The following is a 12300-nucleotide window of genomic DNA, read 5'->3' as shown; positions in this document are numbered from 1 at the left end:
GTTAGGAACACATGTTGGGAAGGTGTATACAGTGGTCCCTCACTTACTTGTGTTCTTTTTCTCCAACAGCTTAAATGGAAACTTGATAAAGCCAGAGGAGGCCAAGGTCTTTGAAGATGAGAAGAGGATTGTCTGTTTCTGAGGGGATGTTTTCTCGTGGGGGGTCTTGGACGCCTGTCTTGGATGGCGGCATCCAGGGTCTGCTGAGGTGGGACTTCTAGGAATCCAGTCTTCCTGATGCAGATCAAGTGGGATCTGGCAGAGATCCCTCTGACTGGCAGAGGCCCTGAGTGGCTGTTACAATTCTGCAGGAAAAGCATGAGCCATTTTAGTGACTGTAAACATTCTATAAAGAGATGTTAATGCATAGCCATGACTATGTAAAATCTGCACCCAGAGGAATGAGACTCAGAGCTCACACAAATGCCTGCCCCAAGGCCAGGGGGAGCGCGTCAGTCACCACCGTGTTCACTGAAGAGATGACGACGTGGTGCACAGTTGGTACCATGTTTCCTGGGGGGCAGAGGTGCTCAACAAAGGAAAGTATTTTGCCTGAAATATTGTCTTCCTCCTCAGTGCCTCCCCAAGTGTTGATACTATTCCCACCTCACTGTAGACACTGCGGGGGTGCAGGGTGGGGTTTTGACTCCTCCAAGGCTCGCTCTGTAGGGAGCTGGTGCCAAAGGAAGGACCCACCATGGGCTTTTGTCTTGGTCCTGGAGTCTCTGCTGACAAAGATGGCAGGATGCCCTCTTCACCAGTCTGAGGGACAGGGTGATGTCTGCATAATACTAAGGCTCCACTCAGGGCTTTTGTGAGATGGGCTCTGCCCCAGGAAGAAGAATCAGTACCATCCTCCAAGAGGAATAAAGGCCTGGCGTGCCCTTGTGGCCATGGCATCCAAACTGGAGCTTCTCTCTCGCCCTGTGGAGAAAGGGAAGTCTCCTCCTGCCCCTGAGCAGTTGTGAGGCAAGGCTCAGAGTCACTGAGAACTCAGCTGGGAGAGCATGTTAGACCCCTGCCACCATGGTGGGCATGCGGTAGATGCTAAATGGGGGGAAGGAGGAGGTTTTACCAGATAACCTGTTCGTTTGCCAATTCATTTGTTAGTAAAATACTGAAACACTCATTATTTCTAATTGAGTTCAGTTCAGTTGCTCAGTCGTGTCCGACTCTTTGCAACCCCATGAACTGCAGCACGCCAGGCCTCCCTGTCCATCACCAACTCCTGGAGTTTACCCAAACTCATGTCCATTGAGTCAGTGATGCCATCCAACCATCTCATCCTCTGTCATCCCCTTCTCCTCCTGCCCTCAATCTTTCCCAGCATCAGGGTCTTTTCAAATGAGTCAGCTCTTTGCACCAGGTGGCCAAAGTATTGGAGTTTCAGCTTCAACATCAGTCCTTTCAATTGTCTGAGTCAGGGGTTTTAAAAAGGAAGTCAGCCAGGCAAGCACGCTGTGACCCCTTCAGAGGCATTTACTGCATTGGGTGGGGCCCCGGGGTGACATGCTGTGAGGAGAACCAGAGGCGGAACAGTCAGAAGCATCCTCAGTGTGATCCTTCACAAGTCCCTCCACCTACCAAGACAAGGAAGAAGGCAGAGAAAGCATCTGAGGCCTCTCCATCTGACCTCCCAGTTCACACAAGCAGCTTCTCGGAGGGAATAATTGAGTCCCTGGTGGCTGGGGCCAGCGTACGCTGGCATAGCCAGATTTCATGGCCCTCACCACTGTTTCCTGATGGGCTGTCCCCTACCCTTCTCGGCTGTTCACTGCCAAGTAGAGGGCCAGGGTGGGCTTGTACCCACTGTGGCAAGAGGCACTGAGCTGACAGGTAAGTGGGGGGCCATTCAACAGTACCTTGGAGTTGTCAGAAGTCCAGCCTGGCTTTATACAGCACCCCCAGTTAAGAAGGGTATAATTCAACAAGTTAGCCCTGAAAGTTAGGGGGAAAATCCTGTACAGTCACATGGGAGCTATTCCCCTAAGGTCCTGGCCACCCCAGATTTGGGTATCTGCCTAACAGTCACTACCGCCACCCCCACCCAAGGGAGGACCTCTCTTCCAGAATATCTGAGCAGCAGATATGCCCAGATCACATAAAGGAATGAGCGCTTGGTGAGCTGAAGGCCAAGGGTGCTTAGAACAGCCTTCAGACTCGCCAAGTCAGAGAACCACACTTCCCAGCTGACAGAATTATATTTTTTTATAAACTGCTAAACTAAACTTTCAAGATTCTAAAATGAACCCAGATACTACCAAATATTACTACTTTTAGAGACTATGAAAATTAAAACTGTTGCCTCTAAGGGAAACTGAATTTGTGTGGTATTGGGTTAAATTCTAACCTGGAAATACTTTGGTCTTCCAGATGGCAAATGATGGATTTTCTTACAAAAGTGAAATTAGACTCCTAATTTGTTGGAAAGGTTCTCCACTGTCCATAGGTGAACTTCTCTGCAGAAAAATGGAGAAATCAAGAAAAAGATAATAGGAAATTGGAGGTGGGGGAGGAATTCCACAAACTTAGGATACAACTGTTTCTACAGGACATGTTAGTTGATTTCAGGAAAGAAACCACAGCTTCCGTGTTTCAGACCTACATGTTGACTTGGAACTTATAAGCCATGTAAAATCACTGTGGGGCTTTGGGCCACATCTTAAGACTGTCAGAATTTCAATTTCTACCTTGAAAACGGAAATCCCAGAGTACTGACTTGCAAAGTTGTTATGAGGATTAAATGAGCTGCTGCATGGAGATCAGCACAACGCTGGTGCAGGATCTATGCTCAATGAAAGTGAAACTCGCTCAGTCATGTCTGACTCTTTGTGACCCAATTCTCCAGGCCAGAATACTGGAGTGGTTAGCCCTTCCCTTCTCCAGGGCATCTTCCCAACCCAGGGATCAAACCCAGGTCTCCCGCATTGCAGACGGATTCTTTACCAGCTGAGCCACAAGGGAAACCCAGAATATTGGAGTGGGTAGCCTATCCCTTCTCCAGTGGATCTTCCTGAGCCAGGAATCGAACCAGGGTCTCCTGCACTGCAGGTGGATTCTTTACCAACTGAGCTATCAGGGAAGCCCCCAGTGGTCAATACACAGTATGATAACTTGGATTTGATCCCTAGATCAGGAAGATCCCCTAGAGAAGAAATGGTAACCCACTCCAGTATTCTTGCCTGGGAAATCCCATGGACAGAGGGTCCTAGAGGGCTATAGTCCGTGGGGTCCCAAAGTGTCAGACATGACTTAGCGACTAAACAACAATTATAAAACCAGTGTTTCTCATTTCTGCTCACAGTGGCATCCCCCGGTATCCCCTTGACACTCTTAGGCTTAGGAAACGTCCCAACAAGGTCAAATATAGCACTAGAAGTTCTCAAATTCAAGTCTAGAAGCATTCAACATTGAGCTTCCTGCAGTATCCTGAATCCTTCAGTGAAAAGTCACAGCCATGAGTTGTCATCATTCTTACCATTTATGTGTCACTCACTGAACAGAGGGAGGCGCATCCACATCTTCACTGCACAGTAAGAACAGAGCGAAGTTGGCACCACCCCACAAAGCCAGGCCCGCCAGCCTTTGCCAGGTGTCCCTTTCAGCTCCCCAACTGGGAAGGCACATTTGGCTCGCTGGTGTTTTGGTCCACTTCCAGGGGTGACACATGTCTATTTCCAGTAACTAATTGCTCACTTACAGGAATAAAAATCCTTGCTCTGGACCTGAAAGGCAAAAGCATGACCATCATCTCACGTCCATAGAGAGGAATTTTAATGAAAAGCGGAATTAGCTGGTAAGGAGGCCAAAGCTCATGTTGTCGCACAAATGGGCTGGCAGCAGAGCTACAGGGCCCAGGGGCCGTCCCAGCAGGATTCTTACAGACTTCAAGCTGAATTAACTGCACCCAGACCAGCTTAAAACTCTTTCAGAAGCACTAAGCACTAAAAAGATTGTAGGCCCCCAGTGATTTGTAATGAAATGAATGAATGAGTAATAAAAAAAAGATTTTAAACCACAGTAAATTATAAAATAAGTTCAAGGATGCTAAACAAGTTTCTGATTTTCCCCACGCCTACTTAGGTGCTTTTTGGGGCAAATAACAAATATCAAAATAACTTGATTTTTTTTTTCCTTGACAGTTTCCTCTCTGTCACATTTGTATTACAAAAGCAGTATCACAATATTAAAATTTTTTAAACAATGCTTCAGTTCAGTCTCTCAGTCTTGTCCAACTCTTAGTGACCCCATGAATCGCAGCACGCCAGGCCTCCCTGTCCATCACCAACTCCCGGAGTTCGGCCAGACTCATGTGCATCGAGTCAGCGATGCCATCCAGCCATCTCATCCTCTGTCGTCCCCTTCTCCTCCTGCCCCCAATCCCTCCCAGCATCAGAGTCTTTTCCAATGAGCCAACTCTTCGCATGAGGTGGCCAAAGTACTGGAGTTTCAGCTTCAGTATCAGTCCTTCCACTGAACACGCCCTGGGATTTCTTTGGAAGGAATGATGCTAATGCTGAAACTCTAGTACGTTGGCCACCTCATGCGAAGAGTTGACTCATTGGAAAAGACCCTGATACTGGGACGGATTGCGGGCAGGAGGGAAAGGGGACAACAGAGGATGAGATGGCTGGATGGCATCACTGACTCGATGCAAATGAGTCTGGGTGAACTCCGGGAGTTGGTGATGGAAAGGGAGGCCTGGCGTGCTGCGATTCATGGGGTCACAAAGAGTTGGACAAGACTGAGAGACTGAACTGAACTGAATGAATACCCAGGACTGATCTCCTTTAGGATGGACTGGTTGGATCTCCTTGCAGTCCAAGGGACTCTCAAAAGGCTTCTCCAACACCACAGTTCAAAAGCATCAATTCTTCGGTGCTCAGCTTTCTTCACAGTCCAACTCTCACATCCATACATGACCACTGGAAAAACCATAGCCTTGACTAGACGGACCTTTGTTGGCAAAGTAGTATCTCTGATTTTTAATATGCTATCTAGGTTGGTCATAACTTTCCTTCCAAGGAGTAAGCGTCTTTTAATTTCATGGCTGCAGTCACCATTTGCAGTGATTTTGGAGCCCCCCAAAATAAAGTGACACTGTTTCCACTGTTTCCCCATCTATTTGCCATGAAGTGATGGGACCAGATGCCATAATCTTCGTTTTCTGAACGTTGAGCTTTAAGCCAACTTTTTCACTCTCCTCTTTCACTTTCATCAAGATCTTGGCTTTTTAGTTCCTCTTCACTTTCTGCCATAAGGGTGGTGTCATCTGCATATCTGAGGTTATTGATATTTCTCCTGGCAATCTTGATTCCAGCTTGTGTTTCTTCCAGCCCAGAGTTTCTCATGATGTACTCTGCATAGAAGTTAAATAAGCAGGGTGACAATATACAGCCTTGAGGTACTCCTTTTCCTATTTGGAACCAGTCTGTTGTTCCATGTCCAGTTCTAACTGTTGCTAACTGTTGCTTCCTGAGCCAAAGATGGAGAAGCTCTATACAGTCAGCAAAAACAAGACCGGAAGCAGACTGTGGCTCAGATCATGAACTCCTTATTGCCAAATTCAGACTTAAATTGAAGAAAGTAGGGTAAACCACTAGACCATTCAGGTATGACCTAAATCAAATCCCTTATGAATATACAGTGGAAGTGAGAAATAGATTTAAGGGACTAGATCTGATAGACAGAGTACCTGATGAACTATGGACAGAAGTTCATGACATTGTACAGGAGACAGGGATCAAGACCATCCCCATGGAAAAGAAATGCCAAAAAGCAAAATGGCTGTCTGAGGAGGCCTTACAGATAGCTGTGAAAAGAAGAGAAGTGAAAAGCAAAGGAGAAAAGTAAAGATATTCCCATTTGAATGCAGAGTTCCAAAGAATAGCAACAAGAGATAAGAAAGCCTTCCTCAGCGATCAATGCAAAGGAATAGAGGAAAACAACAGAATAGGAAAGACTAGAGATCTCTTCAAGAAAATTAGAGATACGAAGGGAACATTTCATGCAAAGATGGGCTCAATAAAGAAGAGAAATGGTAGGGACCTAACAGAAGCAGAAGATATTAAGAAGAGGTGACAAGAATACACAGAAGAACTGTACAAAAAACATCTTCATGGCCAAGATAATCACGATGGTGTGATCACTCACCTAGAGCCAGACATCCTGGAATGTGAAGTCAAGTGTGCCTTAGAAAGCATCACTACAAACAAAGCTAGTGGAGGTGATGGAATTCCAGTTGAGCTATTTCAAATCCTAAAAGATGATGCTGTTAAATTGCTGCACTCAGTATGCAAGGAAATTTGGAAAACTCAGCAGTGGCCACAGGACTGGAAAAGGTTAGTTTTCATTCCAATGCCAAGTAAGGCAATGCCAAAGAATGCTCAAACTACCACACAATTGCACTCATCTCACACGCTAGGAAAGTAATGCTCAAAATTCTCCAAGCCAGGCTTCAGCAATACATGAACCGTGAACTTCCAGATGTTCAAGCTGGTTTTAGAAAAGACAGAGGAACCAGAGATCAAATTGCCAACATCTGCTGGATCATCGAAAAACAGAGTTCCAGAAAAACATCTATTTCTGCTTTATTGAGTATGCCAAAGCCTTTGACTGTGTGGATCACAATAAACTGAAAAAAATGCTTATAATAATGCTAATAACAACTTAATTTTTGCATATCATTTTTCCATATTTTGCCTACATGGAGACTTTTATTATGGTAAAATACATGTAATGTACAATTTATCATCTTAATCATTTTTATACATTTCAGTGGTATAGACACATTCATATGTTGTGTAATCACCAATGCCCATCTCCAGAATTACTCTTGTAAAACTGAAACTCTATGCTCATTAAACAATAATTCCCCCTGCCTCCACTCCTGGCAACCACCTACTACTTTCTTTCTCTCTGATTTTGACTACTCTAGTTCCCTCACATAAGTGAAGCCATACAGTCTTTCTGTGACTCTTTATTTCACTTAGCATGATGTCCTCAAAGTTCATCCATGTCAGAATTTCCCTTTTTAGGGTTGACTATTTTGACATCTTTTTATATAGTTATAATCACAGTCAAGGCTGTTATATTGTCACCCTGCTTATTTAACTTATATGCAGAGTACATCGTGAGAAACGCTGGGCTGGAAGAAGCACAAGCTGGAATCAAGACTGCCAGGAGAAATATCAATAACCTCAGATATGCAGATGACACCACCCTTATGGCAGAAAGTGAAGAGGAACTAAAAAGCCAAGATCTTGATGAAAGAGGAGAGTGAAAAAGTTGGCTTAAAGCTCAACGTTCAGAAAACGAAGATTATGGCATCTGGTCCCATCACTTCATGGCAAATAGATGGGGAAACAGTGGAAACAGTGTCAGACTTTATTTTGGGGGGCTCCAAAATCACTGCAAATGGTAACTGCAGCCATGAAATTAAAAGACACTTACTCCTTGGAAGAAAAGTTATGACCAACCTAGAGAGCATATTAAAAATCAGAGATACTACTTTGCCAACAAAGGTCCGTCTAGTCAAGGCTATGGTTTTTCCTGTGGTCATGTATGGATGTGAGAGTTGGACTATGAAGAAAGCTGAGTGCCAAAGAATTGATGCTTTTGAACTGTGGTGTTGGAGAAGACTCTTGAGAGTCCCTTGGACTGCAAGGAGATCCAATCAGTCCATTCTAAAGGAGATCAGCCCTGGGATTTCTTTGGAAGGAATGATGCTAAAGCTGAAACTCCAGTACTTTGGCCACCTCATGCGAAGAGCTGACTCACTGGAAAAGACTCTGATGCTGGGAGGGATTGGGGGCAGGAGGAGAAGGGGACGACAGAGGATGAGATGGCTGGATGGCATCACCGACTCGATGGACGTGAGTTTGAGTGAACTCCGGGAGTTGGTGATGGACAGGGAGGCCTGGCATGCTGCGATTCATGGGGTCGCAAAGAGTCGGACACGACTGAGCGACTGAACTGAACTGAATCACAGTGAACATTTATAATTTATTTAATTTCCCAGTTATTAATCTTTATAATTATCATTTGTATTCTATTGGTATGTTAATTTGCTTAATTATGTCCCAAGTGTTAGACATTCAGGTGTCCAGACTGGCTGTAGGGATGATTATTATACACATTTCTATGGAAGTAAAAAAGTTTCTTTAGGATTATTTCTTTGGAGTGGGATTAGCAAGTCAAAGATTCTTGCTGTAAATTTTTATTATTTTTTTCAATCTACATGAATCCATCAGGTTTAGGAGTCTAATAAATGGTTTGGAAGGGGGTGGAAGTTAGAGAACAATGTGCTATCTCCTTTGAATAGGAATGGGACTCCCTGCCTTGGACCTGTGCCTTGGCACCCAGGCCCTGCCCACACACACAGGGATGTTACCACCACAGACAGGCCCTGGTAATACCTGCAGCTGCAGGGACTCACGAGTGGCCCTTACATTGGCATCTGTTCTCAAGTGGCACTAAGACAGTCACTTATAACTGAGTAAGTGTATCTTCAAAATCAGTTTTCCTTGATTTTAAACGTGTATGTGTGTATGTGTCTCTACTTTGTCTAAACAAACAGTCTGACTGATTCCATTAGCACTGGGTCAAGTGTAACTAATTCTTCCCAAGACCCCTATGAAGCGGGGATAACTTCCTGAGTGAAGAAAATGAGGACTAGTGAATTTGCATATGTATATCAAATTACTAATGAGAATGTGTATAAAAATGGGGGGCTGGGGGCGGATTTCCCTTCAGGAAAGGGATTTTCCTTTCCTGTAGAAGGTTGGACTTGGTAATAGCTAAGATTTTGAGCTCACTTAGTTCAGCCTTCTTACCATGCCAGTGAGGACACTGGCTCAGAGAGCAAAAGTGACTTGCTCAAGGTCACACACATTATCTGTAGAGCAAGCCTAGAACACAGGTCTTCTGGCTGGCTTTATTTTCCCTCTGTTTAGACAGTTTGTGACCTCCAGTTCATTCTCCAGTTGACTTTTTTTTTTTTTTTGTCAAGCCTATTAAACCTGATCCCAATTCACTAGGGCAAGTTAAACAAAATGAACTCTGCTCCCCAAGGACTTAGGTGGGGTGTCTTTAGTGTTGCTCTGGGAAGCCTGGTCTTATTTTCATATACCAATGATGCAAAAAGCTCCAAGACTCGGACTCCTGTTTTCAAGTCTCACTGACTGACAGTCTCAAGGCGAGGAACACCCTGGAGAATGTCGGGTGACCCACATCTGACTCTTCAAAGCCCACACATCCTCTGCCAGCCACAACCATGGGACTGGACCAAAGGAGGTAGGTGTATTCCAGAGAGCTGGAGAAGGTCGTACTGGGATGATCTCCATCACAAGAGGGCAGCATGTATCCAGTGATTAGTCCATTACGTAAGTGGCCTGAAGGATTCAACTGTGTAGGGGGTGCGGATACTGATCCCGTGTTCTACTTACATAAAAATCCAAAGTACATGGTGTTAACAGCAATTTCATTGTCAGTGCATTCATCCATGACTTCAAAGACACTGTTAAATTAGGGAGAGAAACAGCAGAGTTACAGCCAGTTCTGTGGGTACTGAGGGTCTGGGTTCAAATTCCAGGGCTACCAGGACTTGTGTGACCTTGGACAATGACTTAGCTTTTCTGTACTTGAGCTTTCCATCTGTAGTAGTACTGCTCCCTTTGCAGGGCTGTTTGGTTACGAGGAGTAAATTAATAAGTATTTTTATAAAGCACTTAAAACAGTGTCTGACATGTTGTAGGGCCCTAGAAGTAGCAACATTTGTTATCTAATCACACCTTTTCCCTCTGCTGCTGCTGCTGCTAAGTCACTTCAGTCGTGTCCAACTCTGCAACCCCATAGACGGCAGCCCACCAGGCTCCCCCGTCCCTGGGATTCTCCAGGCAAGAACAGTGGAGTGGGTTGCCATTTCCTTCTCCAATGCATGAAAGTGAAAAGTGAAGTCCCTCAGTCGTGTCCAATTCCTAGCTACCCTATGGACTGCAGCCCACCAGGCTCCTCCATCCATGGGATTTTCCAGACAAGAGTACTGGAGTGGGGTAGCATGACCTTATGATGCATGAGCATCAGAGATAGGGCAAAAGAGGGAGCAGTGCTAAGCCATCCTTCCCCACCTTGAGAGCCCTTTTAAACAACATTGCCATTTTCGAACTGACATCAGAGTCTAGACTTGTAAGCAGCTCAGAAACCAGAAGCCGGAGGCCGAATACCTATGGGATAAGAACTAAGCTTCCCAGGTGGCATGAGCGAGAAAGAACCCTCCTGACAATGCAGGCAGACCTAAGAGATGCCAGTTCGATCCCTGGGTTGGGAAGATCCCCTGGAGGAGGGCACAGCAACCCACTCTTCTTGTCTGGAGAACCCCACGGACAGAGGAGCCTGGTGGGCTCTGGTCCATAGGATCACAAAGAGCTGGACATGACTGAAGTGACTTAGCACGCACGTAAGAACGAAGCATCTTGACATACCTGACACTGTCTCCATTTTTATTTTGTTAAGGAGCTGCCTGTCCAGGTCCTATTCAGAAGCAGGGATTAAGAAAGCTAAAAGTCTATTTGCATTTTAATTTGATTTCACAGACATTAGAGTGAATTATCTGGCGTTCTACACTGAGTCCATATGGCTGAAGGTCATTTCTGTCTTTGATGTCAGCATGTGGTTCTGTGTTTCTACCATTTTTTTCACCCACTTGGTTGACATTGCTACTGATCCCCTGGCCTCCAGCAGAAATGAATAATGGCAGTCTTGAGAGTTAGCAGGAGAGAATAGTGATGGAGGGAGGTCAGAGCAGAAGGAGCGTGGAAGGTGGGTAGGTTAGCCACTGGAATCCTGACTCCCATCCTGATTCATACCCTCCTATTGCTGTGTCTTGTCCAGGAGCTGGCCATATGTGCCAGGACCCATCAGCCTGGCATCTTGGGCATTGCATTTGTACGGAGCCAGCAACTCATCACCTACTGAGCAGCTCCAGGGAATGGCCCAGCTGCCCACTGCTGCTTTTAGATCTCCCAGTGGGTACTCACCAGACAATGTGTGAGATCTTTTTCCTTCTGCTGAGTCAACACATATTCCCAAGAGGAGGGCCTATTGGTGGTCAACATTATACTTCCATCTGAATCATCTAGTCCAGTTTTCTCAACTTTTTTTCATTATCACCCCTGTAAAGAGAATTGTAAGACATTTTTACCTAATCCCCTCTTCCACCATAAAACTCTTAATACCACAAATATACTGTATTTCTGTTTAGGTACCCTGACCCTGCAGGCCATTGAATAGCTAAACTCTTTTTCCCCCCAAGAACCAACTTTTACCCCCTTAGGGGTGATATCCCTCCTGTTGATAGACAAACCCTAGATAATTCTTGTCACCTTTGTCTATTCCAAGAACCCCTCTGTCAACGTAAAGGCTGTTGGCCTTTCTACACATTATTCAGTGTCTAATTCAAGAAATCTTAAAAGGTATAAATTTAATTTTCTCATTCATTCTTTTCACTCTTTTATCTGTCCTGAAAATAATTTTATTCTATGTGCAAAAACTATGCTTGTTACTTTGTAAAAGGGGAACAATCCATCCCAACAGGGACAATTACAGTCTGAAGCATTCTGGCACCAGCAGCTTCAGAGATAAACTTCTATGGCATGTCCACAGTGACTGCTGGCAGGCTCTGGGTAGATCTTGAGGCCGACCAAATGTGCCTTTGCTGTTACCCACTTCTCATTCTCACTTCCTGGTTCCCCCACCGTCACATCCTCTCCAAGAAACCCAGGAATATCCAGAATTCCCCCTCTGAAACAGAGAACCCAGGCCTCTGCCCACCCCAGGCTGCAGACCTCCCACATCAACCCTCCCCACGCACTACTGCTAAACTCAGCTAAATATTAGAACATTACGTGGATTCAAGTAATTCAGAATAAAATGGAACTAATAGGATTACCTCTGTCAGATGGTTTACATTTCAGAAGAGAAGCTGGCAGTTCAAAATACTCTCCAATGAGACACATAAGCCCAGAGAAACTTCAGATCAAATTAACATTCATGTTCTCTCAGCTGTCTCCCTCCACGATCCCAGAATGAATCCAGCAACACGGTTGGCTCTTCAGGTCTGATCCCTGCAGTATCTTGGCAGAACTGAGAAAGTCCGTCTGTCTGTCCATCCATCCATCTCGCAAATATTGAACACTTACTTCATGCAAAGCACTATGGAACTGCTAGGATTACAATGGTCAGTGTCATGTCTGGGACTGGATTTTGGCCTACTCACAAGTTAGAAGTCAGACACTGTTTCAT

At 45.1% G+C, this 12300-nt stretch overlaps 1 protein-coding gene and 1 long non-coding RNA gene across 6 annotated transcripts in view; one reads left to right on the top strand and one right to left on the bottom strand.

Annotated features, from left to right (window-relative positions):
• NOD1 (nucleotide binding oligomerization domain containing 1) overlaps positions 1 to 1129 on the top strand; it is a 91272-nt gene extending 90143 nt beyond the window's left edge. For all 5 annotated transcript variants that reach the window (XM_086396453.1, XM_086396452.1, XM_086396448.1 and 2 more), the window contains one exon: positions 70 to 1129. In XM_086396453.1, the coding sequence (XP_086252579.1) occupies positions 70 to 142 (73 nt within the window). In that variant the 3' untranslated portion in view covers positions 143 to 1129. The remainder of the gene's footprint in view (positions 1 to 69) is intronic.
• LOC147374164 (uncharacterized) lies at positions 514 to 11929 on the bottom strand. The gene is made up of 3 exons (XR_015162513.1): positions 11037 to 11929; positions 9447 to 9517; positions 514 to 3725 (listed from the first exon to the last, which is right to left on the bottom strand). It is a non-coding gene; the product is annotated as an uncharacterized LOC147374164 (long non-coding RNA).
• Positions 11930 to 12300: the final 371 nt, after the last annotated feature.

The sequence above is a fragment of the Bos grunniens genome, chromosome 4, assembly GCF_055505025.1.
Source record: "Bos grunniens cultivar Pamir isolate PY7600 chromosome 4, Bosgru_T2T1.0, whole genome shotgun sequence".
Taxonomy (NCBI): Eukaryota; Metazoa; Chordata; class Mammalia; order Artiodactyla; family Bovidae; genus Bos; species Bos grunniens.
This window is presented reverse-complemented; position numbering and strand designations above follow the sequence as displayed.